The 23,419-nt window shown below is 37.7% G+C and overlaps 1 protein-coding gene across 1 annotated transcript in view; it reads left to right on the forward strand.

Annotated features, from left to right (window-relative positions):
- Csrnp3 (cysteine and serine rich nuclear protein 3) overlaps window positions 1-23,419 on the forward strand; it is a 181,307-nt gene that overhangs the window by 19,128 nt on the left and 138,760 nt on the right. The window contains exon 3 of the mRNA XM_034494532.2: window positions 15,271-15,359. Within this exon, the coding sequence (XP_034350423.1) occupies window positions 15,347-15,359 (13 nt within the window). The 5' untranslated portion in view covers window positions 15,271-15,346. The remainder of the gene's footprint in view (window positions 1-15,270; window positions 15,360-23,419) is intronic.

The raw sequence follows: 23,419 nt of genomic DNA on the forward strand, positions 1-23,419 counted from the left end.
TTAAATATTAATGACACCATCTTCGTATTAGTGATGGAAGCGTTTCTCTCTGAGAGGATAATCTGTTTACAAATAAACCTCAGAACGTTTACATTTTATAAACCTCTCAGTAGAGAGTCAGATCTGTCCCTGGTCAGTCAATATGCTCTTACTCTCAGTAGACTCAAGTTTCCTTAATCTTTTAGGGACTTAAAACTAAACTGAAATTTGTGTCTTTGTGGCACAAAAGAATTACAGGAAACAATCCCTAGGCTTTTTAGAATTCTGATTGTTAGAATTGTTTTTAGAAACAGAAGATTTTTTGGCACTTATTTATTGATTATTATTATTATTATTATTATTATTATTATTATTATTATTATTACATTTTGAAGCAGGGTTTCTCTGTTGTAGTCCTGTCTGTCCTGGAACTCACTCTGTAGACTATGCCACCCTCCAAGATATACCTGCCTCTGCCTCCTGATTGTTGGGATTAAAGGTGTGTGCCACCAATTGCCCAGCATTGGGGTTTTATTAAAGATAAATTTTAATAGACACTTTGAGCAGATGGGCTAAGAGAACGATACTTAGACCCAGGTTAGACACACCTAAGTGTGGGAATTGGCTCCTCCAGGGTCAGAATTAACATGTCTAATATACATGTGTGTGTATGTGTGTGTGTGTGTGTGTGTGTGTGTGTGAAGTGAAGTTATATCTCAAAAGGTAGCTAAGAAACCATTTTCCCCATTTCTTTCTTTAATAAGTGAGATGACATGGAGATGCCTTGGCAGAATTCTAAGTTCATCAAGTAAAACCTGAAGTAGGAGGATTACACAGGGGTTTTAGTATGTGTTCTTTTTCTGTAAGTGCAGTTTCTCATGAAATTCCCAGAAAATGGCAAGTGTACATCTGGGGATAGAGAGAGGTTTCTGTAGTTGATACACATGCTAGAATTCTTGTTTCTCTACCGGCAATAGGTTTCTACTGGGTTCCTGCCTTTTTTCCATTTTGTGTCCCCATAATTTGCTCACTTTTCTTTCTATTCATCCTTAGTATTCTTCCTTTCAGATCATCTAAGGGTGGCCACAAGTACTGAATGACTGATTGTCCAACTGAAAAAATACTGTGCCTGTAAATGGACCCAAATAAAAATGAGGTGATTAAAATTCCAATATCCATCTTCCCAGTGCCATAATCTTCTGGGTTTGGTTTGGCAACAAGAGACTCACTAGCTCTAGACTGGCTGCTTATGACAACGCTGCTGGTGGCATCCGTGCCTGAAGCAAATGTCTTAGTGATCCTCTAAAGATTTTACAATGTATTGCACAGGCCAGGTTTTCTGATGCTCTTGACAGCTCACTGGATGTACATCTGTGTGATGGGAATACAGAAAAGAATTGCTTAGAAAAGTAAAGAGTCATTTGTGGCAATTTCTATATAGGATATAATATATAATGCTTTACTTTTACAAAGTACTTTTTAAAATTGTCTAGTGTGTGTGTGTGTGTGTGTGTGTGTGTGTATGTGTGTGTGTGTTTGAAGAGTTTGAGAATAATCTCAGAATGTTTGAAGGCTTCATATTTATTGTCTTGGAAGATTTACATGATCAGTGACAACAATCTGCCACAGACTAAACTTAAATAAGCTTCAAATACACTAAGTATTATACCTAGATAAAACTAAGTTAAAAATGTAGTTTCTAAAATAACAAAGATAGAGCAATCATAAATATAGTAAAAGCTAAAGCAAAGACCAATATGTAAAAACATGTAAAGGTATTCACTTCCCTTTAGTACCATTTAACTTTCAAGTAGAGAAGTGTTTCAAGTCAGGTAAAATGGTAGTAAAGTCAGTTGTATTTGATTTTATTTTGTGGTGCAAATCCAACAATGAACCACTAGTAAAGATTTATCTATAGTTGACAAGTCTCAGAATTTGGATGAAGATTTATTAAATGATTCAAATAGCCAGCTGTCTTAGGGTTTCCACTTCTTTGAAGAGACACCATGATCACAAAATCTCCTATAAAAGAAAACATTAATTGATGTTGGCTTATAGTTTTAGAGGTTTAGTCCATTATCATGGTGGGAAGCATGGCAGCATGCAGGCAGACAAGGTGCTGGAGAGGGAGCTGAGAGTTCTACATCTTGATCCACAGGCAGCAGGAGTCTCAAGTGTCACAATGAGCACAGTTGGAACATATATAGGACTTCTCAAAGCCCCACACAATGACACACCTCCTTCATCAAGGCCACACCTCCTAATAATGCCACTTCTTGTGTGCCAAGTGTTCCAACTCTTGAGTCAATAGTGGCCATACCTATTCAAACCATCACATAAACTGTTAAGTCACCCGAAATAAAAGGAGGAGAAGGAAGAGGATGAAGAACAGGAAGAGGAAGAGGAGAAAGAGGAGAGAAAGAAGAGGAAGAGGAGAAAGAGGAGGAGATTATTATTTGGAGATCTTAATGAATATCACCAAATATTAATGGTTCCAAAAATACTCCATTCAAAACAGAAATCAATAAAATAAAAAAAAAATTGACAAAACCCAAAGCAAGCAAAAAAAAAAAAAAAAAAAAAAACCCACTAAATCGTGTCTTTAAACAATTCTCAAAGTCCCATGAAGGCTGGTGAAGACTAGGCAGGATGCTAATACACTAGACACTTCTGCCGTGTATCCTCTTGGTTGGAGGTGAGATGGAGGTTGTTCTTCGCCAGGTTCATTTTGTTCTGTGTCCTGTTACTTGTCACCCAGAGAGATCTCAGGTACAAGGATTATACACTTAGTTCCATGGTGAGGAGAAGTTGTATGAGGTAAAGTAGGTGTTTTCATTTTCAATCATGTTTTGAAAGTTACTCTTAAATAAAGTAATATTTACATTTCATTTGAACATTAATAAATACAGTTCCTACATCTTAAAGGTCATATGTACTGTAAGCTTTGATATCATAATTTGGCATTAATTCTATTTTTAAGATTCTTGGTTTGGAAGACATAATGAAAGTAAAAAATTTAAATATGGATCATTTTTCCAATGAAATTAGTCCTGATTTCTACAATTAAGCTGGTACATTATTTTTTTTCTCTCCTTTTTTTGCTGCTGTGTCAGGCCTGACTTTCTGCCATTTGTGGTTTCTATGGCAACTCTTACTTTGGCTTGGAGAGGAGTAAAGATTTCAGAATATTTACATTTTCACATAAATATATATGTATATATATATATATTTCAAGAATACTTAACCAAATTTTATATTCATTTTCTTAAAAATAGAGATGTCAAAAAATTTTAGCTCTATGGAATATTTTTAAAATATTTTTGTGTCAAAAAATACATATATATATATATATATATATATATATATATATATATATATAAACTAAATGTCTTGTAATTAGTTAAATAATTTCTGGCAAAGTGATGAAATTGATTGTCATGTAGGTGACAAAGCCAGTGGGATAAATAGATCAATTGGTATAAGATATATTCACATTGCTAAGCATTTTCATTAAATTATATGTTCTCACCATTTGTGTGTGTGTGTGAATTTTGTATTTGGGATATGAAGAAAAGTAAACTTTTTTCTGTGGGTGTTGGAATTATGAGTGATTTATGTTATCTATGTATGTATGCATGTATGTATGTATCTATCTACACATCCATCTTTCTATCATCTATATATATATATATATATATATATATATATATATATTTTATATTAGTCTAGTCATTATCATAAAGGTTTTTCCTAACAAGATTCTCTGTGGTCTTGTATTGTAACTACTACTTCTTCCTCTTCTCCTTTTCCTTCTCTTCCAATTCTTCTTTAAAGATTTATTCATTTTACTTCACGAGTATAAATATTTTACGTGCATGTATATACGTGAACCACATGTATGGCTGGTGCCTGTGGAGGGCAGAAGGGGTTGCTGGATCTCCTGAAACTGGAGTTACAGATGGATATAAACCATGCGAGTGCTTAGAGTGAAACCCTGGTCCTGTGTAAGAGAAAACGGTGTTCTTAATCACTAACCTATATTTCCTACGCCTGTAAGCATTTTCTAGACTCCATCACTTAACACTACTGTTATGACATGTTCATATTTAAACCTTAGGGAAAATCTTTAGTGATTTATATAAAACTTGACTAATTTATATGTTCACTTTTAACATTTGAGTGTTTATATACCCCATACTTTGCCCAAATTGACTTGATATATAGACATACATAAGTATAGATAGGTGTTTTTTTTTTTTTTTTTTTTTTTTTTTTAATAAGGGCAACATTTAATTGGGGCTGGCTTACAGGTTCAGAGTTTCAGTAGATAGGTATGTTTGTAGCAGGTTAATCTTATGTTGTCTTTCCAGTCCAAAAAATGATATTGTATCTATTATTTTATACAGAGTAGAATTTTATACTTTTATTCATAGTGCTTATTAAGATTTAAATGTGTTTGGTTTTTATTTTGAGGTGGACGTTCTGACAGGTTATTTTTAATATGAGGAAAAAAATGAGCATGTTTGTTTATTTTATTTATTTAGTTTTTAGTTAAAACTTAAAGTGATTTCTATACGATATCCTTCAATTTGGCCATTGCTTACTTTGTGCTGTGTTAAAGATGCATTCGTTCATTCAGAGTTTTAGGTTAGTGAAGAATATGAAACCTCATCAAATAACTTATCAGTTTATTGCATCATCTTATCTTAATTGTTAAAATGATGGACTTGACTATTTTTCCAATATAAAATTGTTACAATGTATGTGCATTTAGACTTCTTTTGAAAAATGTTCATTTTTCAAAAAAAAATTACATATTAATTTATTTTGTGTGCATGTGTGTGGGTGCATAGAATCATTCTGGAAAAATACAGCTTTTAGCTACCACACTGTATGCAGTAAAGAAAAAGTTAGCCTTTGTACCTAAGAAACTGTAGCATGGCAAAAGTACAATCATAAACAGTAACATATTTAGAAAGATCTGGAGATTCTGACTTCCTTCTTGCAAAATGAGTAAGATCTGACTTTCAGTCAAAGTGAACAACGATGACTACTCAACTTCAGTTTCCAAGAATTTCTATTCTATTAAGAAAAACTTATCCACATTTCTTCTTGTGACTTCTACTTAATGGCAGCGGTGCAAAGAAAGTTGAGCATTGCTGGAAGGGCAGAGATGCGGTGTTTGGATGGGTAGTGGGCTGAGGTGTTCTTTTGGCCACCTTCTGTGCTTTCTTCTGCAGGTGGCCTTAGGTGACAAATCGTCTGTCGGTTTATTTCCCATATTATCTCTTCATTTCTCCTGAACATAGGGTGAGGGAGGAGAGCACAGCCTTGCTCTGCTGAGCACCTCTCCCTCTATAGCCACAGATTGGCTTTAGCTGCACTTTTCAGTCTTTGTGGTGAATTTGTCTTTTGATGTCTCCATCAGGTGCGTAAATGCGTTCTTTTTGAAGTCTGTTTAGCAGACACAAATCAGAGACTACAAGTGGCTCTCCTGTGTAAAAGACAGGGAAAATTACCTTTCTATATTCTGTTTCTTTCTTTCTTTTTTATTTTTTGACTTAACCTATTTAAGATAAAAGAGACGGTATTATGGTCAGTGACAACCTGCCAACATAACCGTGTTAACTTGCCTTCTCTTGTTGGCAATGTATAACCAAGTCCATTACTTAGTTTCATTTCTTCTGATGTTTGTCCCAGCACCTCTTTATTCAGGGCTAATACTTAGGGTTATATTGAATCTGCACTGAAAGCGGCAGGAGGCCTATGCAATCTAACTTCAAAAGAGGCATCTCAGTGAGTCTAACCATGACAGAGATAAGATCCCACTAGGCAAAAGTGAACTTGGGATTGATGCTTCCTTCTCCACTGTATTATGGCTGTCTTCTGTATGGGAAAGTTGGGTTTTCTTTAATGAGATAGGGGACCATAGGTTTCCCAGTTGACTTGCGGAAGATTCTGCCCACGCATGCACATGTACAGCTGGCTAGCACTTCCTTTCCTTACTCTTTGATAATTTATACATACATAGGTGCTTTGATCAAAACCACCTCTAATTTTCTCCCTTCTAGCTCCTCCTAACCCTCCACCTTTTCCCCCCAACTTTATTAGCTACGTTAAAAGCACATTCAGTTCACTTCATGTTCCTGCATGTTCGTGGGTATAGGGAAAGCTACTGGAATCATCAGTAGTCTCTCATAGGCCTCATTCCTGAAGAAAAAGGACTCTTCATGGCCCAGCAGCCTACAGTCGCCAAAAGCTCTCCAATTGTGCTGGGGCTTCTTAAGTCCCCCTCCACCACCATTCACCATGGTACTTGGTCTGGCTTGATCTAATGTAGGTCTTGTGCGTGCACTCACAGATCCCGTGAGTTCACATGTAGCCTTAAGTTCTTGCGCCCCCGATCCCCAGTTGTTTAGGATTATTGTAATCCCGCTTTGTGTTCATAGTTAAACTTTGCTCTTTCTCTGTGAATTACATTTCCATATTTCTGTGCCTACCAGCTTACTGGTTCACCATGCCCTCTGGGTTCAGATAACAGGCACCTGCAGGACAGTGGGGGCTGGAGGAAAGGAATGATCACAGCAATCCTAGCCCATATATCAACTTTGGCAAAGATCTGGTTCCTACCCAGCAGTACCTGGCACCTTAGATGACCCTTTCCTATTGTGTACCGTGGTCCAGTGGGTAATGACCTCTTCCTTATGTTGCTAACCTGGGAGTTTCTTAGCTTTCCCTGTTTATTTGGCAGGCATTCTGTCCTGCCGCTGAGCTGTCAGTGCCGCTGGGGAAGTAAAACTCGGTAAAATTTGCAGTCCACGATTTGCCCCGCTGCTGGGGTGCAGGAACCGCAGTTGGGAGAGGGTTTTACCCTGTACTGCTTCCACCACTGGGTGCTGGGCTTTAGAGAAGGACTAAGACAAGGCTCAGGGGGCTGGGAAAACTCAGCCTAGGATGTGAGAGGCTGAAGCAGGGGTTCCCCAGCTCGCAGACATCCAGTTATTGAAGGGGAGGGATTGGGAACGAAGTGTCAGGGGGCCCACGGGCCTATGAGAGACTGAGGCTCCCGAACTCCTGGATATCCAGGCACCACCACTGGTCGGGTTGAGTTGGGAATGAGTTGGGGGCCTGCGGGGTGAGGACAATGACAAGCCAGGGTCTGAGTGGGAACTTTGGCTTAGCTCATCAGCGAAAGTCCTTAGCTTAGCAATGATTGGGAGCTCAGAGAGGCCTTTTGTGGGAGACCTAGGCAGCCGCTCGGTAGTCAAATGCTTTCTCTGGGATCCCCACAGTGGTTCTTTGATGAAAGAGTCCATGTTTATCTATACTGTTTATTGACTGTCCATCATGGAAAATGGGTGCATACCAACTTCTCAGGGTGGACCAGAGATGTCCAGGAACGGAAGCTTATTGGCTAAACCGTCAAAGCCTCTAGGTAGCTCATTAGCATGGAGAACTCTGTTTGGGCTATGCGATCACAGGTCACGTTTCCTTGTGTGGAAAATGTGGCATGTGATCCAGGCCAGGAATCTAGTAAGGAGCAAGGAGCTACCTACCTTCTCAGGTGGTGGGGACTCTGGTTGCTGTGGACTCTGAACCCACTCAGCCATACTGATTTTCCTGGGAAGGTCCATTGTTCCGCAACTCAGCCTCTCAACTCTATCAAATCTTTTATAACCACCTCAATGTATGTACTTTTTATTTTAGGTTACTTCCTAAGACTCTGTTTTCTGAACTGAACCTAAGAGAGAACCATTCTCTAGGCTATGCATTCATTACTGATTCATGCATTGTGAACAAAAGGATGAAGAAAAATATCATGATACTATGGTCATCACGATACTATGTTTGATCTCATAGAAAATATGGATGATGATCTAAACGTTTATAATGTATGTTCTGTCATTTTTTAAAAAAAGCTTTTTATTTGAATAAGAGATGTGGTGTATGAAGATTTTGTTATGAGTTAAATGTTTTAGAAGTGTTTTTAGTTTCACTACAAATGGTAAGATTAGGAGGTCATATATCCACTTAACAGGTGGAGAAACTGATGTCAAGTAATCCCCAAAGTCAAGGAGGTAAGAAATAAAGACATCAACTGCAGTTCTCTTGTTACTCTAGATATGAAGACTTTAACATTATCATGACAATAATACTAGATTCTTGAATTTGCATTCCCATACTTCTATTAAAATTCTTTTCATTCAAGATTCATTGTTTACCTCATAGCAAAACCAATTTTATTATGAAATCTTTTTTAAAAAGGCTTCTGTAGTGAAATTCCTTATGTGATATCTAGAATGCTTTCTTCCTTTCATTTTATGCTTGACATGGGAAAAAATGTATTCCATGGTATCACAAGCATATGAATATGAGGCTAGAATAGCTACCTAATTGTATAAACCTCTTCTGCCTCCCATGAGTGCAGTGTTCCTAAAGCGAAAACTAAGTGTATAAATTTTTAGTAGGTGCTGCATATTTTCTACAGAGGAATATATTTGAAATAATTCTAACATCCTACTTTGATAGAAAGTATGAAAGGATAAGGACATAATTTTATCAGAAAGTCTGTTATTTATTCCTTTTTGGGGGGTCTCACTATGTAGCTCTGTCTGTTCTGGAACTCACTATGTACACCTGTCTACTATATAAACGCCCTGTGTACCCTCAAACGTGCAGAGATCCAACTGCTTCTTTGAGTGCTGAGATTAAAGGTGTGTGCCACCATGCCTGGCTTTTTACTTAAAAAAAAAATTCTTTCCTGTTTTTTATTAAGTATTATTTTTCATACAATATATTTTGTTTACATTTCTCCTCTCCTAATTTCTCACAGATTCACGCCACTGCCCCTCTTACCCAAATTTATGCCCTTTCTTTCTCTTCCTCATTTGAAAGCAAAAAGGCATCTAAAAGATAATGATAAAATACAATAAGATCAAATAAGGTAAACTGGACAAAAAGACAAAATAATCAGAAGAAAAATAACCAAAGGCAAAGCATAAGAAATACATATAGTCACTGAGATACACTCATTTGTAGATGCAGAAATTCCATAAAAATCTCAGAACAGGAAACCATATTATATATGCAAAAGACCTGTTAGGTATAAAAAATATGTCCTGCAAAGCATTATAAGATGAAGAACCTCCAGTAGATGGCACTGAGTTCATTTTGTGTTGCTCATCTGCTTCTGGGCATGGGGCTGGCCCTTAAAAAGCGGTTTGTATTCTCAGTGTGACCCCATTGGATACAACCAGTTATTCCTTTGCAATTGGTTACCAATTGGAAGTAGCTTCTGCATTAAGAACGGGGATTGTGTCTACTTCCCCTCTCAGTGCTGGGACCTCATGTGGCTTAGATCTGTGCAAGCCCTGTGTAGGTCCTGTGTATGCTGCCACAGTCTCTGAGTTTATATGTCTTATTGTATTTAGAAAGCCTTAAATGGTTGGTGTCATTATTTTTTTTTCTGTTTATCTATGTGTGGTCTCATTCAATTAGAGCAATGCCTGTGGAAACCAGAAGAGGGTGTCAGAATCCCCTGGAGCTGTAGTCATAGGTAGTTATGAGCTGTTGGACATTGGTGCTAGGAACTGAACCCAGGCCTCTCTTAACAGCCGAGACATCCCTTCAGCCTTTAGTCCTCCTTTTTAAAATGAATAAAAGATGTCAAGGAATCCATAGCCATCAGTTAAGGCATTATTTGGTCATTAATACATTCTAGACTGAGTTATGCATGAAAGAAAATGCCCATTGTAACTATTAGTCATGCACCCTAGGCTGCTGGATTAGTCAGAATCCGAGCCAGTGAACACTGAAGAACTCTGAGTTTAGCTCGTGCCTGTGGACATCACTTTATCTTTCTTAGGGTTTACTTTTAAGTGGTTCTTAGCCATTTAAAAGTGGTTGTAGAGCATGAAAGCACACCATACAGTGTTCAATGTAAATGTTTTCACAAGACCATCTATAAGAACTTAGGCATTTCCTAGGAACCTGTTCAATTTTAGCACCATTCATCATAAGGACCCCTAATATCAACTTGAAAACTCCAAAATATTTTTGAAAATTGTCCAAAACAAATGGTGGACACTCTTTCCAGTCTGTTTACAAGTGTGTTTATAAGTAGTTCTATACTTTAAAGTTGCTTAATTGGAAAAAAGGAATATCTTTCACACAGTCAGATGTTTTTATTTATTTTCATATAGTAGAAATTGCTTAATGTCTCTTTTTTAATTTAAGGTAATTTTTCTCTCTTCCTTCTGTAGGTAACTCTTCTACAGCCTGCTTTATAACCTTTCATTTTTTTAAGCTAAATATACACATTCCCACAAAAACGTTTTGTGAAAATATGAATCACATTCTGAAACTTGTTTTCTTACTGAATAGGACTTCATGGAAGTTCTCAATGTTATGTATCCTAGTTTTACTTATTTTTTTAATGATTATATAGCATTCTAACTTATGAGGATGTAAAATTTAACCAACAATTCCACTGTGCGTCTTCCCTCTATTGTAGTTTTTAGTCTTACTGTGAATATGCCCCAATACATAATGTTTAAAGTGTCCTTCTATATTACTGCTTCAATTCTGAGGATAGGTGTATCAAGTGGAGACAATTTACATAACAGATATTAACATACTGTTTTTTCAAAAATGAGACGAAATGCACACTTTTACACTTTTGGGTACAATTCCTCCCTTTTACTTTATCTGTGGACATTTTGGATATGAGAAAGCTGTTGGTTATTCAAGTACAAGTATGAAATAAAATGGAAAGAGCCTGCTACTCTCAAGCTCAAGGTAGAAGTTTGCTCTAGAGTCCTGAATTTTTCTAGATTTATTTATAAATGGCACTGTTTAAAGATACAGTGCTGGATGTGGTTTGTTTGTTTGTTTGTTTCTTTCTTTCTTTCTTTCTTTCTTTCTTTTTTTTTTTTTGCTTGTTTTACTTTCTGTGTTTTTTAAATTTTATTTTATATTTTATTTACATTTAAGATGCCATCCCCTTTCCCCATTTCCCCTCCCTAGAAAACCCCTGTCCCATGCCCCCCTTTCCTTTTTGCTTTTATACGATTTTTTAAAAAATGTTAATCAAAGGATTTATAAGTTTGGTAATGCTCAATCAGAAGCGTAACCCAATACCCAACCTAGATATAAAAACTATCTTTGATTGGTGGAGACATGTGAACATCTGCCTCCATGCCCCCTCTCTCTTTCTCTCTCTCATCACCTTGCTTCTCCTCTCCTTCATCTTCTCTCCTTACTCCATCTCTTCCTCTCAGTATTCCTTCCCACTTAGCTCCTCCTACATATTACTCTTCCTGTTAAAGTAAAACTTTTTTCTCAAAATACAATTAGAGCATACTTATTCCTAATTGTACCAGTGAGGTACAAGATAGTCCTAATACCCAGTCCATCATTTTGTTAACTAACCAGAACCTCTGTCATCTCTTCTAACTATTTTTGATCCTGGCTTTTTTTTTTTTTTGACTTTAGAATGAATGTCAGCTGAAAACCATCCACTCAGATCTTTTCTCTCAAAGTAAATAGCCAGGATTGGCTATGAGACTATAGGTCTTCAACCCTGTCAGAAATCCAGAATGACTGAGTTAACTGAAGTTATGGGAAGCACTAAACATAGCTTCTAAAACTTAGCCAATTTATAGAGTCCGCTGAACACCTGAAAAGCCCCTATACTACCGAAAGTTGGAGCATCAAATCTTCAGCCTTCTGGCCCAGAGTCATCTGACAGACCTTAGTGATGCAGGGTTATTAAGGGCTGATTACTCTGTCTAGGCAGATATAATCAGTTGACTATTCTGCAAGTGTGTCCTTTTCTGGACAGTAATTTGTCTGTAGATGGAGAGAGGCAATTCTTGCCTAGTGGCTGTCACCACACAACTGGAGTAACTCCAAGGATGCTCAATTTCTTCTTAGAATCCACGACAGGAAGCTGTCAGGAGCAGACATGTCTCTAATAAGAATGGACATTAATATATAAATATTTGTAGTGTCAATTCTATGGACTTCTGATGTTTTGAAAACCAACTATCCATGTAAGGTAACCTGGACTGTTGTCTGTTCACTCCTCTCAGCTATTTCTAAATAAAATATGGGAAACCTCCTAACAATAAACTCAAAGCCATGAATTTGCTATAGTCCCTTAACTCATAGGTTATCTGTCCCAAATCAGTTAAAAAAATTAAAGAAGGACTGGGTCTAGGCCTTGTATTCCTAAATGTGTTATACAGGCACAATGCCCATGAGAGTATCAATATTCATCTCACTTTTATATTAATAAGAAGCTCATACCAATGAAAACCTTAAATTTGAAATCAAAGTAAATTTTGTACCATTTAAGAAATTATAACTTCATCTTGATATTAGTTATACAGATTTCTACCAATAGGTTATGGCTATGCAATAAGTCCTAGCGAATCCTCCCTGTGGATGTGGTTTCTTATGTTAGAATAAGTAAACAACTCATAACTAGTCTGCTAAAAAGATTAAGAAAAACTGGGACAGGAGGTAGGAGAGAAGCCAGAAGAATATAGTCTTACTTTGAACTCACATGATGAAATAATTCAAGGAATAGATAGTAGTCACCTTGGTCCAACTCTCCTGGGCATTGATGGTGTAAAGAAATGACAAGTCTCTGTTGGGTCAGTAAAGATCATGTTTACTCCAAGGAAGTCTTCATGGAGCAGTGGAGAGGAAACCTAGTTTGAATGACTTCAGAATCTTTGCTGAGAACTGGAGAATGGTCTTCTTTGAGAAGTTTTGGTGATAACAAGATGAGAAGATCCTGTAAGAGAAAATGTGTCTTCTCAAGATGGGAGGTCTCATAGCACATGTGGATAAAACCATGTGGGAAGGGAAGGGTCTGCTTGAAGGTGTAATGGCATCCCAGTGAGAGGCCGAGGAATCAGAGGCTTCAGAGGACAAAGTGTTCTTAGATAGCAGAGAGAAATATCTCTGCTATGATAGGATTGAAGGTTAACAATACACAGACCCCCATGAAGTGAGGCCCACCCCACTTGGTGGCAGCCAATGGAGTAACCTGAATTATGGTATGTTAATTTTTCTAGAGGTGATAAATAGGAAGAGTCAGGGAGGAAAATTCAAAACCAGCATATATATATATATAGTGTATGTGTATAGATATATAGTTTTATATATAGTTAGTTATATAGATATATAGGTAGATTTTTGTATCACAGAATTCAAGCATGAATTATCAAGGGTACTACTGGGCATACATTTAAAGTCTGCAATCCTAGTTTTAAAGTTATGTCAGTAACTCAGACCTTTGCTATCTCCAGTCCCAATTTTCTCTTCAGCTACTGGGTGTAGAAATAGAGTGGAGTTTAGATAGGGCTGCTGTTGCTGCTGCTCGTATATGGGAGATGAGGCAGGAGAGGCCCCAAAGCTCACAGATCTGCTAGCCTGGTGTATGCTGCAGCAATCAATGAGAGACCCTGTCTGAAACAAGGTAAATATTGATACCCGAGGTTGCCTGCTGATTTTCACGAGCACACTGTGGCCCCTGCAAGCTTTGGCACTCCTGTACCCACACTCATATGTGAACACATGCATAAATTTTAAAAATAAAAAAGGTGCATAGTGAATGCCGAAGAAGCAACGTCTGAGATTGACTCGTGACTGCCACAAGCTCCTATGCACATACTCTCTCTCTCTCTCTCTCTCTCTCTCTCTCTCTCTCTCTCTCTCTCTCTCTCTCTCTCTCTCCACCCTGACACTTCTTTGTTGGCACACACACACACATATAAAACACACATTAAAAAAAAATCCAATTCTTATTCAAGTTTTTTTTTCCCTGGTCTCTAATGTACTGTCATTTGAGACTGTAATGTCCTCAATGAAATTTTAAGGTATTTACAATTATATTGAAAAATAAATCTTGAATCAGTCTTCTTGAGATAGCTTTAGTTCTAATGGATGCAAGATTGCTCAGAAACAAGCTGAACCCAGAACTTCTGCTGGCTTCACTTCTAACTGCAACTTGATATTTCTGTACTCCTGTACTACAGATAATCAAGTTGGTTCCCAGTCTCTAGTCTTGCCTTTTTATGTTAGTAACAATAAAGGAAGAGCTGTCTGGAGGAAAGTCTTCCTGAGATGATTATTATCTTTCCAGATTTTTGACCTTTGAAGTTTGTTCAAATGATCAGTGCAAGTTGCTCATTTCTTCAGTCAAGTAACACATTTGTCTCATGCCTTCACTCGCTATTGCTATTGGTAACTGCTGAAATACAGTGAAAGGAAAGACACACCAGGCCTCTCTACTTCATTATTAAATAATGGAAATTTTTATTGATTTGGTTTTGAGACATAGTTTCACTATGTGCCCCAGATGTTCTCAGGTTCCTAGATTCAAATAGTCATCTCACTTGGATATGGGGTTCTGGATAGAGTTCTGTGCCTTGCTAGATTTTATTCTTTAATGTATTACATTTTTCTAAATATAGAAAGTATAAATTTGAGAATAAATAATAAATAATATTGAGAGTATAAATTTTACTAATGATCTGGAGAAAATGATTACATACACTTTATTTGATTAAATAAAAGTACATCATTAATGCAAGGATTTCATCACCTCTTTAAATCTGTTGCACTGATCACTTAAACCTATATAATAAAACATAATTTTAAAAGGACTAAGATTTGGTTACTAGGTGTTCATTCCAAAGAATTCATGTTTATGTAGTACTAGGAGTTGAACTTGGGACTTGGCCATGCTGAACACTCACTTCAGTACTGAGCTACATCTATGGCCTATGTTTGTTTCTGGGAAGCCCAAGTTATCCTAAAACCTGGGCATATACGTGAGTTAATTTCCTAATTAAATAGTTTGCTTTAAGCAAAAAAAAAAAAAAATCAGCCACTGTAATTTTCAACCATCAAAAGCTTATTTTGTCAATAATTTTGTTTGTCTTATCTATATGAATCTCCTATTGGTTAGATTTTATAATCTAATGTAAGGTGGATTAACAAAACGGATATATTTTTCACATCTTTTTCATAACATATTAATACTTGAGTAAAGTCTAACTTCAAAAATTAGAATTTCACCACATCCTTCTAGAATATTCTTCCTCCACTATATTATATGCAAAATGCTCTCCTTTTCTATACTTATTGCCTTATGAATATTTCAAGATTTCCATTGTTTCTCTACATGTAACAAATACATTTGTATCTTGTAGTCAATTTTACCCTTTGAAAATAGAATCTTATGTAACATTGAAACATGGTTTCCTTTTTTTTTAGGAAAAAATAAGAGGATTATCAACAGACTGAAAGAATATTATCAGAAGCATAGACTCTTCGGAGAATACTGCAGTTGATGAGATCTCAAGGTGAGGTGCCCCCTTCCTATTCTCATGCTTTCAATCATAGCATGTAACCGTGTAATCGTCTCAGGTTATGATTGCTAAAGTGGAACTGGGAAAGCATAAACAGACTTCCTTAAAATGCATATGTATCTTTTTATTTTATGTGCATTGGTGTTTGCCTGAAAAATGTCTTTGTGACAGTGTCAGAATCCCTGGAACTGTGAACAGGTATGAGCTGCCATGTGGGTTCTGGGTATTGAACCTGGGTCCTCTGGGAAAACAGCCAGTGTGCTTAACCACTAGGCCATCTCTCCAGCTCCTAAAGTACATATTTTAAACATATCTTTGAGATCCTTGAGAATTGTAGTATTTAGCTCCATTAGGGGAAATTTTTTAAAAAAATATTTTACTAGAGAATATTCCTACATACAGTGGCTCTCATGTTTAGGAGATAGCACCAATTGCATAAAAATAAATACTAGGCATGTCTATACACATTATTTCTTATGTGTTATAGAATTAGATTGCCAGCCAGGAACAGAATACATGCATTCAATCCCAGCGCTTGGGAGGCAGAGGCTTTCTGTGAGTCCAGCCAGGCTAACCAGAGTTATGTAGTGAGAGCTAGTTTCACAAACCCTGCTCTTCAAATTCAGAGAGCTTGATGAGAGAGAAGGTGGAAAGATTGTAAAAGCGAAAGAACCAAGCATCCCTGTGAGACAGTCTCTTCTGAATAAGAGAAAAAAAGGAGAATCATTACAGAGGCCAGAGACGGTGCATCTAGGAGGGACCATGAGGGGGAGTTGGTAATAAATGTGATCAAGATATGTTGTGTGACAATCTCAAAGCAATGTGTGTGTGTATGCGCACGTGTGTGTGCACAGATAGATATGAATGTGCATGTGCACGTGTATGTGCATGTGTGTGTACATGTGTGTGTGTGTATGTGTATGCACATGTGAGTGCATGTGTGTGCGTTTGTGTGTGCATGTGTGTGTGTACACATGTGTGTATTATGTATATAGTGAATTCATTCTCTGCCTTTTAAAAAGGATAAGATTTATTTTGTTAGAAAAATTTGACATCTTTGATGATGGTGATTCCTCTGAATGTTCCATATATCTTGGGTATCATTTTTACCATATAAGACGGGTAAAGAGAACAAGCCAAGCTGTCGTTAAACAGCTTGTTATAATAATGCCTGATGTAAACTGCATTTCAAAGTTATAATTACAGTGTGGGCTCATGTTCACCATGGTGGGATACTCTTACACAGTAGGTGATTTCTTCCTTGTTGAGACTGTGAGGCCAATTGCCATAGACTGTAATTTTATTTTGATTCGCTCAGGCTTGTCTGCTGTCTGATTTTTCTTATTCATTTAAAAGTTGACTCATTTATTTAGGATTTACCACACATAAATCAATGAATTAAATCTTTAGTTATTTGAAAATGAGTAAGATATGGTTTCTGTGGTCAATGGTTATACACTGAATATGTTACCCAGAGCTAGTTTCATTCTTAATTCAATATATGATTTATTAAAAAAAAAAAAGCTAAACTATAAGAGGGTATGTAATGAAATCCAGAGCAAATTGGGAATTATCTGGAGATTACTCATGTTTTGACATCGTGTCTTGCCTTAGCCACAAAAACCCAAGATTTTGTACCAATGAGACCCTTGCTCTATTTCAGCTCATACTCAAGGGATTGTTTTACAAGGTGAAAGTAGCTCTGTACGCAGAGCAAACATAAGAACTCAGAGACTGTGAGGAAAAGGAGGCTCTTTGGCTGCAATTACAAATTGACTGCTGTGGAAAATAGTTAGGCAGACATTTCTAAGTGTAACAGAGGTGGCCCCACCAACTTCCTTTTTTATCTTATTTGCACCAACTTTATTACCCTCACTAGAGACTCTGATCATTTCCCAGTGACTGAGGAAGGCTAACAAGGTTCCCTGGGGTGGGATGAGGTCCTAAGGGATTTTATGCAGATCCCAATTGAGTAGGGGCAGGACCTAGAGCTGCTCAAGGAAAATGTTTGTTTGTTTTAAAACTAAAGCAATCAAATAACTAAAAACATTACACTTTGCAAAGCTGACGGGAGTCCAGATGTGCTTGTGCCTTTGAAGCCTGTGACCTAGCATTCCAGGAGGCAGATGCATGTGGATCTCTGTAAATTTGGGGCCAACTCAGTCTATACCACAAGAATCAGGTCAGCCAGAACAACAGAGAGACCCCATCTCAACAAACAAGCCAAACGAAAATTGAAAAGGTCGATGAAAACACCCCATACCTGGTTCCATCATTAGAAAGTTAATTTAATTTATTTTTATAACAATTGTGTTTGTTCCCGGAAGTGAAGAAAGAACAGTAAACAACGCACACCAATATACTGACACGGTAGAAATGACATGATAATGGTAGATAACATAAATAAGAAGTGATGTAATTCTGTGTTATGTTTGACCATGTGACTGCCACTGAGAGAAATTAGAGGAAGATACAGGGTAAAAGTTCAGGTGGGAATCTTTAGGAAACCCCAACAACTTAGCACTGCATGATTTACACAAGAGACGGATGTGATGCTCCTCCTGTTCACATAGAACAATTGTGATAAGATCCAGCACTTGCTAGTAAATTCTTAAAATATTATTCAGTGAGATGAATTTGCTGATGTGAGCCACACAAGTATCTTCTTCAATTTTGTCAGAAGAATATTATATTATTTTTAAAAGGATAATGTATCCTGTACATATATTTTAATATTTCATTATCTGTAAAAAAAATGCAATTGGATACAGATTTACCCACTCACTTATTAAAATTGTAAAGACTATAACTATTTGCCTTGGTATAAATAACAAATAATTTCTGGATACTACCAATTTAGTTGCCATGTTCTCCTTCATGATAATCTGGTTGGAATTTTCCTACACGAATGTGAGGATGTGTAAGGCCCAGATGTTCTTTCCCATTTTTCATATCCTGTCTTAGCTATTGACATCCCCAAAGTCGTTCAGCCTGAACTAAACTGGACACAAAGGAAAAGCTTAGCATTTTTTTATGTATACATGTAGAAAACTTGTGCCAATTTTACTTCCTTTCAAGTAAATATGGCTATTTAGCTACTCAAATAAATAAAGCAGAGAGGGATTACAAAATCCCAAGACTGTGCCCAGTGTGACACACTTTTGGTCTACCTGCTTCTCAAGGAAGGCCAGTAAATGGAGAATAGACTCTGCAAAGGCTAGAAGGCCAGGCTGATGATAAAGTCATGGAGAGCAGAAATTCCAGGACCTCATCTATTAGTGAATTCTAGGCCATTCTGAGTGGGCTATTATACAGAGTGAGCTTACATAATAATAAAAAAAAAAAAAACAAAAAAAAAACAAAAAAAAAAAAAACCCAACAGCAGTAACAATAATCAAAAAGCCAAACATTTTAGTATAACAATTCCTGAAGTCTTCCTAAATATGTGTATCCTGGCCATCATAGCATATCAACTGAAGAACTTGAGAGCTCAGCATGGCAGTGGGAAAAGGACCACAGAGTGAGGTGTTGTTTGTTTAGTTGTTGTCTGAATTAACTAGAGCAGATAGTGTTTATTCCACGGTGTAGGGGAGAACTAACGGCTGGCTCTAGCTGACCACCAAGGCAATGTCTATCTGTGTTGAGAGAACCAAAATTACAACTAAAAGAAAGGAGCTACTGTGCAAGGCAGAGGACTGTTAGAACCTTAGAAAGAAACCAGAGATTTCTTGTGCAATATCAGAGATCATAGATTTATTTCAAACCAACGGGGACCTTTCACCCACATTTATTTGAACACATTTATTCAAGGGTACCTAGAGCATGCCTTTGCCAAAGCAAATGGGTTCTCTTCAATTCCTTTGATTTCATCTTCTCCAAATTTGCTATCCCAGGAATCCTTTTCAAACATGTAGCACATATTTAACTCCCTGGAGATTCATGCTTCCTTTCACAAACCAGCCCTGCATGCATACAGCTCAGTCTGGCGTCAGCTGCTGTATTGCTGTTCCTCGCTCTCTTTCTCTTCTCTATTCATCTCTGCGATTATCCAAAGGATTTCTTATTCTTCTGTGACTCTAATACAGATTTGACAGATTTGACCTAATCTATGGTTCTTAAACTTGCCACTGTTACCCCTGCTGATGGAACCCTATATATTATGGGATGTTTAGCATCACTTCCCTACCACCTGACACTAGTACTCCACTGTACACTGTTTTTGAACACTGACCATTGTCTCACTGAACCAAAATAACCAGCATCTGAAAATCCCCAATCAGACAAGACCTCATATCTAGGACCTCAAAGACTTATCTACATCAAACAGAAGCTCTTGCCTCCAAAGCATCACCTCAGTTAAAATGCCTCGCTTCTGTTTAAGTGGGCAATACTGCTGTTTCACCACTTGTGTTTTTAAATTTCTTCTTATTGGCTTCTTCCTAATTTTGTATTTATAATGCGTATTTTTAAAATAGTAAGCCTGGACATAAAAAGGGTGGGAAAAATTAACATAAGAAATCTGGTAATGCTTTTATTTCCCCCTACTTTTTAAAGACTTAGAGAACACCCAGTGCCTTTGATCTTCCATAGTCTTTCCCAGGCAGGTTGAGACTTGGCAGGTACACTACCTGCTTACTCCACATTGCTCTCCCGCTTGTTCTTCTTACTCAGATCATATGACCTTGAAGCCACACTACCATGACTCTGCTCTACTCTTATGCCCCCTCGTAAGTGCCACAGGAGCAGACCATGCCACCACCGTGCTGACTCTTCTTGTTAATCTGACTTAGTCGCTGAACGTATCCTTCTCTGCTGACTGCAGCCAGACACTCTCAGGATTGTCACCCCACTCAAGTTACAGATCTCCCCCCTTCACTCTCAGGGCACCTACTATTTTAACGAGAAAATTGAGGTCATTGTGGGGGGAAATGACTTGTGAATCCTCGCAATTTCTTCTCTATAAACAGTCTTATTTTTCTTCCAATCTCAAAGCAGGATCAGTTTTTCCTGCTGTTCAGGCAGGCCCTGTGTTTGACTTTATCCCTTTTCCCCAGGCTGAGACCTTTGGCATCCATTATCTGCCGTTTGCCCTTTAGCTTCAACCTTGTCTTCATTGCTGATTCTGTCTCTTTCTGCCCACTCGGCTCTGTAGGCTTCTATCCAAACACAAACAAACTGACTGATCACTCTCTCACTCACTGGCTGGAGATCCAATCTCCCTCCTTTCTGACACTCTGAAGCTTAGAATCAGAGGTCTCCATTCATTCCTCCTCATCTCTGAGAGTCACCCAGTCCTCGGCAGAAGGCCATCTGATATCTAACCCCTTTTAACAGAGCATGCTTGCTCTAAAGGCACAAGTGACCTGCGGCCTTTATCGTGCCCAGCTCTTTCAGAGGTATTTGACCTTGTTAACTACATTTTTCTTTCATTCTCTAGGCTGTTTTTTCCTCTTCTTTTGTTTCTCATACTTCTTATGGATCCTTTTTTTTTTTAAAAAGGTCTGTATCCTAGCTTCCTGCTTGTCGGCTTCCTTTGAGAAAGTTTTGAATCACAAACCCAAACACTAGTAGACGACTACAGGTCAAATAAGTGAGTCTGGTTGGCTAACTGAAAACAATAATCACTAGAAGGACCAAAGCCACGCCCACCAAAGTCTTTAGTATTTGCTCCTGCTTCTAATGACCATGCTCCTGGGAGGTTGTTCCTTAGCCCATGGCCTTTTTGTCCTCACATGCTGCTTGACTGGGCTAAGCTATTCTTGAGACTGTTACTTCACAGAGGCTCCCCGATCTTCTTGAGTAAAGCTACAGAATTACACTGCTCAATCGGTGCCCAATGTACCATCTGAGCAATGGAGTACAATAGAACCCCAGATAGTCTCTCCTTCTCACTCTCTGTTTCTCTCATGTTCGTAAGCATCTAATCATAAAATGCAACAAGAAGACAATTATAAGTCATTAAAGAGGGTTTTAACATTTGTTAATGAGCCAAATATTCAAGATGAATTAATACTTGATCAAGACATTAATTAGGGTTTCTATTGCTGTGGCAAAACACTATGACCAAAGACACAAGTTGTAAAGGAAAGGTTTATTTGGCTTACACTTCCAAATTGGTGTTCAATGTTGAGGGAAGTCGGGACAGGAATGCCAACAGAGCAGGGACCTGGAGGCAGAGGCTGATGCAGAAACCTCCAGGTTTCTGATGGAACGGAAGAGTTTACTGGCTTGCTTTCCCTGGCTTACTCAGTTGGCTTTCTTATAGAACCCAGGACCACTAGCCCAGGGATGCAACACCCACAATGGCTGGGCCCTTACCACTGACCATTGAGAAAATGCCTTGCAGCTGGATGGAATGAAGACATTTCCTCAACTGAGGCTGCTTCCTCCCTTGATAGCTCTACCTAGTGTTGACACAAAACTAGCTGGTACATTCCCCTTCCTTGATTGATTGTTGATAGAGCTAGTCTTGTGTTGGCCCAGTGCAGGTAATACCATTATTACCATTGGGGGTTAACGGCTATTGTAGTTGTGCTAAATCTAGGTAATAAGATCCAAAGCCCTTCATCCCCATCTTTCAGTTCCTACATCCTACCTGCTCCCACTTCTGCAACATCCCCTGAAACTTAGAGGGGTAGTATAAGAGATTTTGGCTAGAGTGTCACCTACATTTCACACTTAGAATTACCCATAAGTCTCTGTATTCAGTACCTCTCATTGTAAGAAGGAGCTTCTCTGATGAAAGCGGGAGGGGGCTATTTTTGTGTATGGATATAAGCAGAGGTGTTTAGTGTGCATTTCACTCCTATTTTAATTTAGTTAATTATCAGAAATATGTTCCCCATATGGGTCTGCTACCTCCCCATACCTGGGTTGTCAGTTGGGCTTACAGTACCAGGCATTTATTTTAAAATGTTATTTGAATATTCAGTAAATCCATGCAGCTTGCAGGTATTCATATAACTTTTGCCTAGCAAAATATTTAAGCAGCACTAGAAAGCAAAGGAGAAATGGAATCTGGCATTTGTTTTAAAATTTAAAGCCAATAAAATTTTCTCTTGGTTCCCATTCTATTTGATGTGATGATGGCATATGTCATCTGTCTTTACTACAAATGAAGATGAATTGTTCAAAAATTAAAATCATAAAAAAATTATTTTGAGCTGCCCTTTGACAACTTCTTCCAACCTTAATCCTAGGCAACTAATTCACTCTTGGGAGTGGTAGTTTTCCTCTTTCCAGAACATGTTTATCAGTCATGAAACAAAGACTACAGCCTTCCACTTTTGTCACCTTCACTAACATGATTTCATAGACTCATTAATGCTATTTTATGAGTATCACTTATTTTTGCTGTCATAGTCTTCTTTATAAACATAGCACAGTTTGTCTACACTCTTCACCACTGAGGAATATTTGAATCATTTAGTTTTTGAAGCTCTAATTGAAGTTGCTATAAACATAAATTTAGAAAGTTATCTTTATGCGGACTTAGTATGATTTGAAAAGGAAATGTTATCCATGGGCTGTTTGTGGCAACATTTGATGTGGTAGCAGTGTTTTGAAAGGCTGTGGAATCTGTAGGAGGTGGGGCTATACTAGAGGAAGTGGATTACCAGGGGCAGGCGTTAAGGCTGCATAACTTCCTGACTCTTTCTGGCTCTACTTCCTGTCTGCTTGCTACTTCCTGACTGCGGACCCACTGACCAGTTCCTGCCACCATACTTTCCCCACATGATGAACTGTACCCTTTCATAATCTATAAACACAAATGAGTCCTTTATTCCTTAAAGTGCTTATTCTTAGATATTAGGTACAACATCAGGTAACTATTATACAAAATTCATACAGGGAAATGGAGTCATTACCATGGTCAACCTGACTAGATATTCTTAGACATTAGAAACTGGTTTGTGGGAGGGATTTGGAATACTTTGGAACTTTGGGCTTGGAAAGTCCTAGAGTGTTGTAAGCATAACTTTATGGGATATTCTGGGGTAAGTTTGAAAGATCAGAATACTGAGAGACATGCAGGCAGTGGAGGTCCACTGAAT

The sequence above is a fragment of the Arvicanthis niloticus genome, chromosome 2 (genome assembly GCF_011762505.2).
Source record: "Arvicanthis niloticus isolate mArvNil1 chromosome 2, mArvNil1.pat.X, whole genome shotgun sequence".
In the NCBI taxonomy this organism is placed as follows: Eukaryota; Metazoa; Chordata; class Mammalia; order Rodentia; family Muridae; genus Arvicanthis; species Arvicanthis niloticus.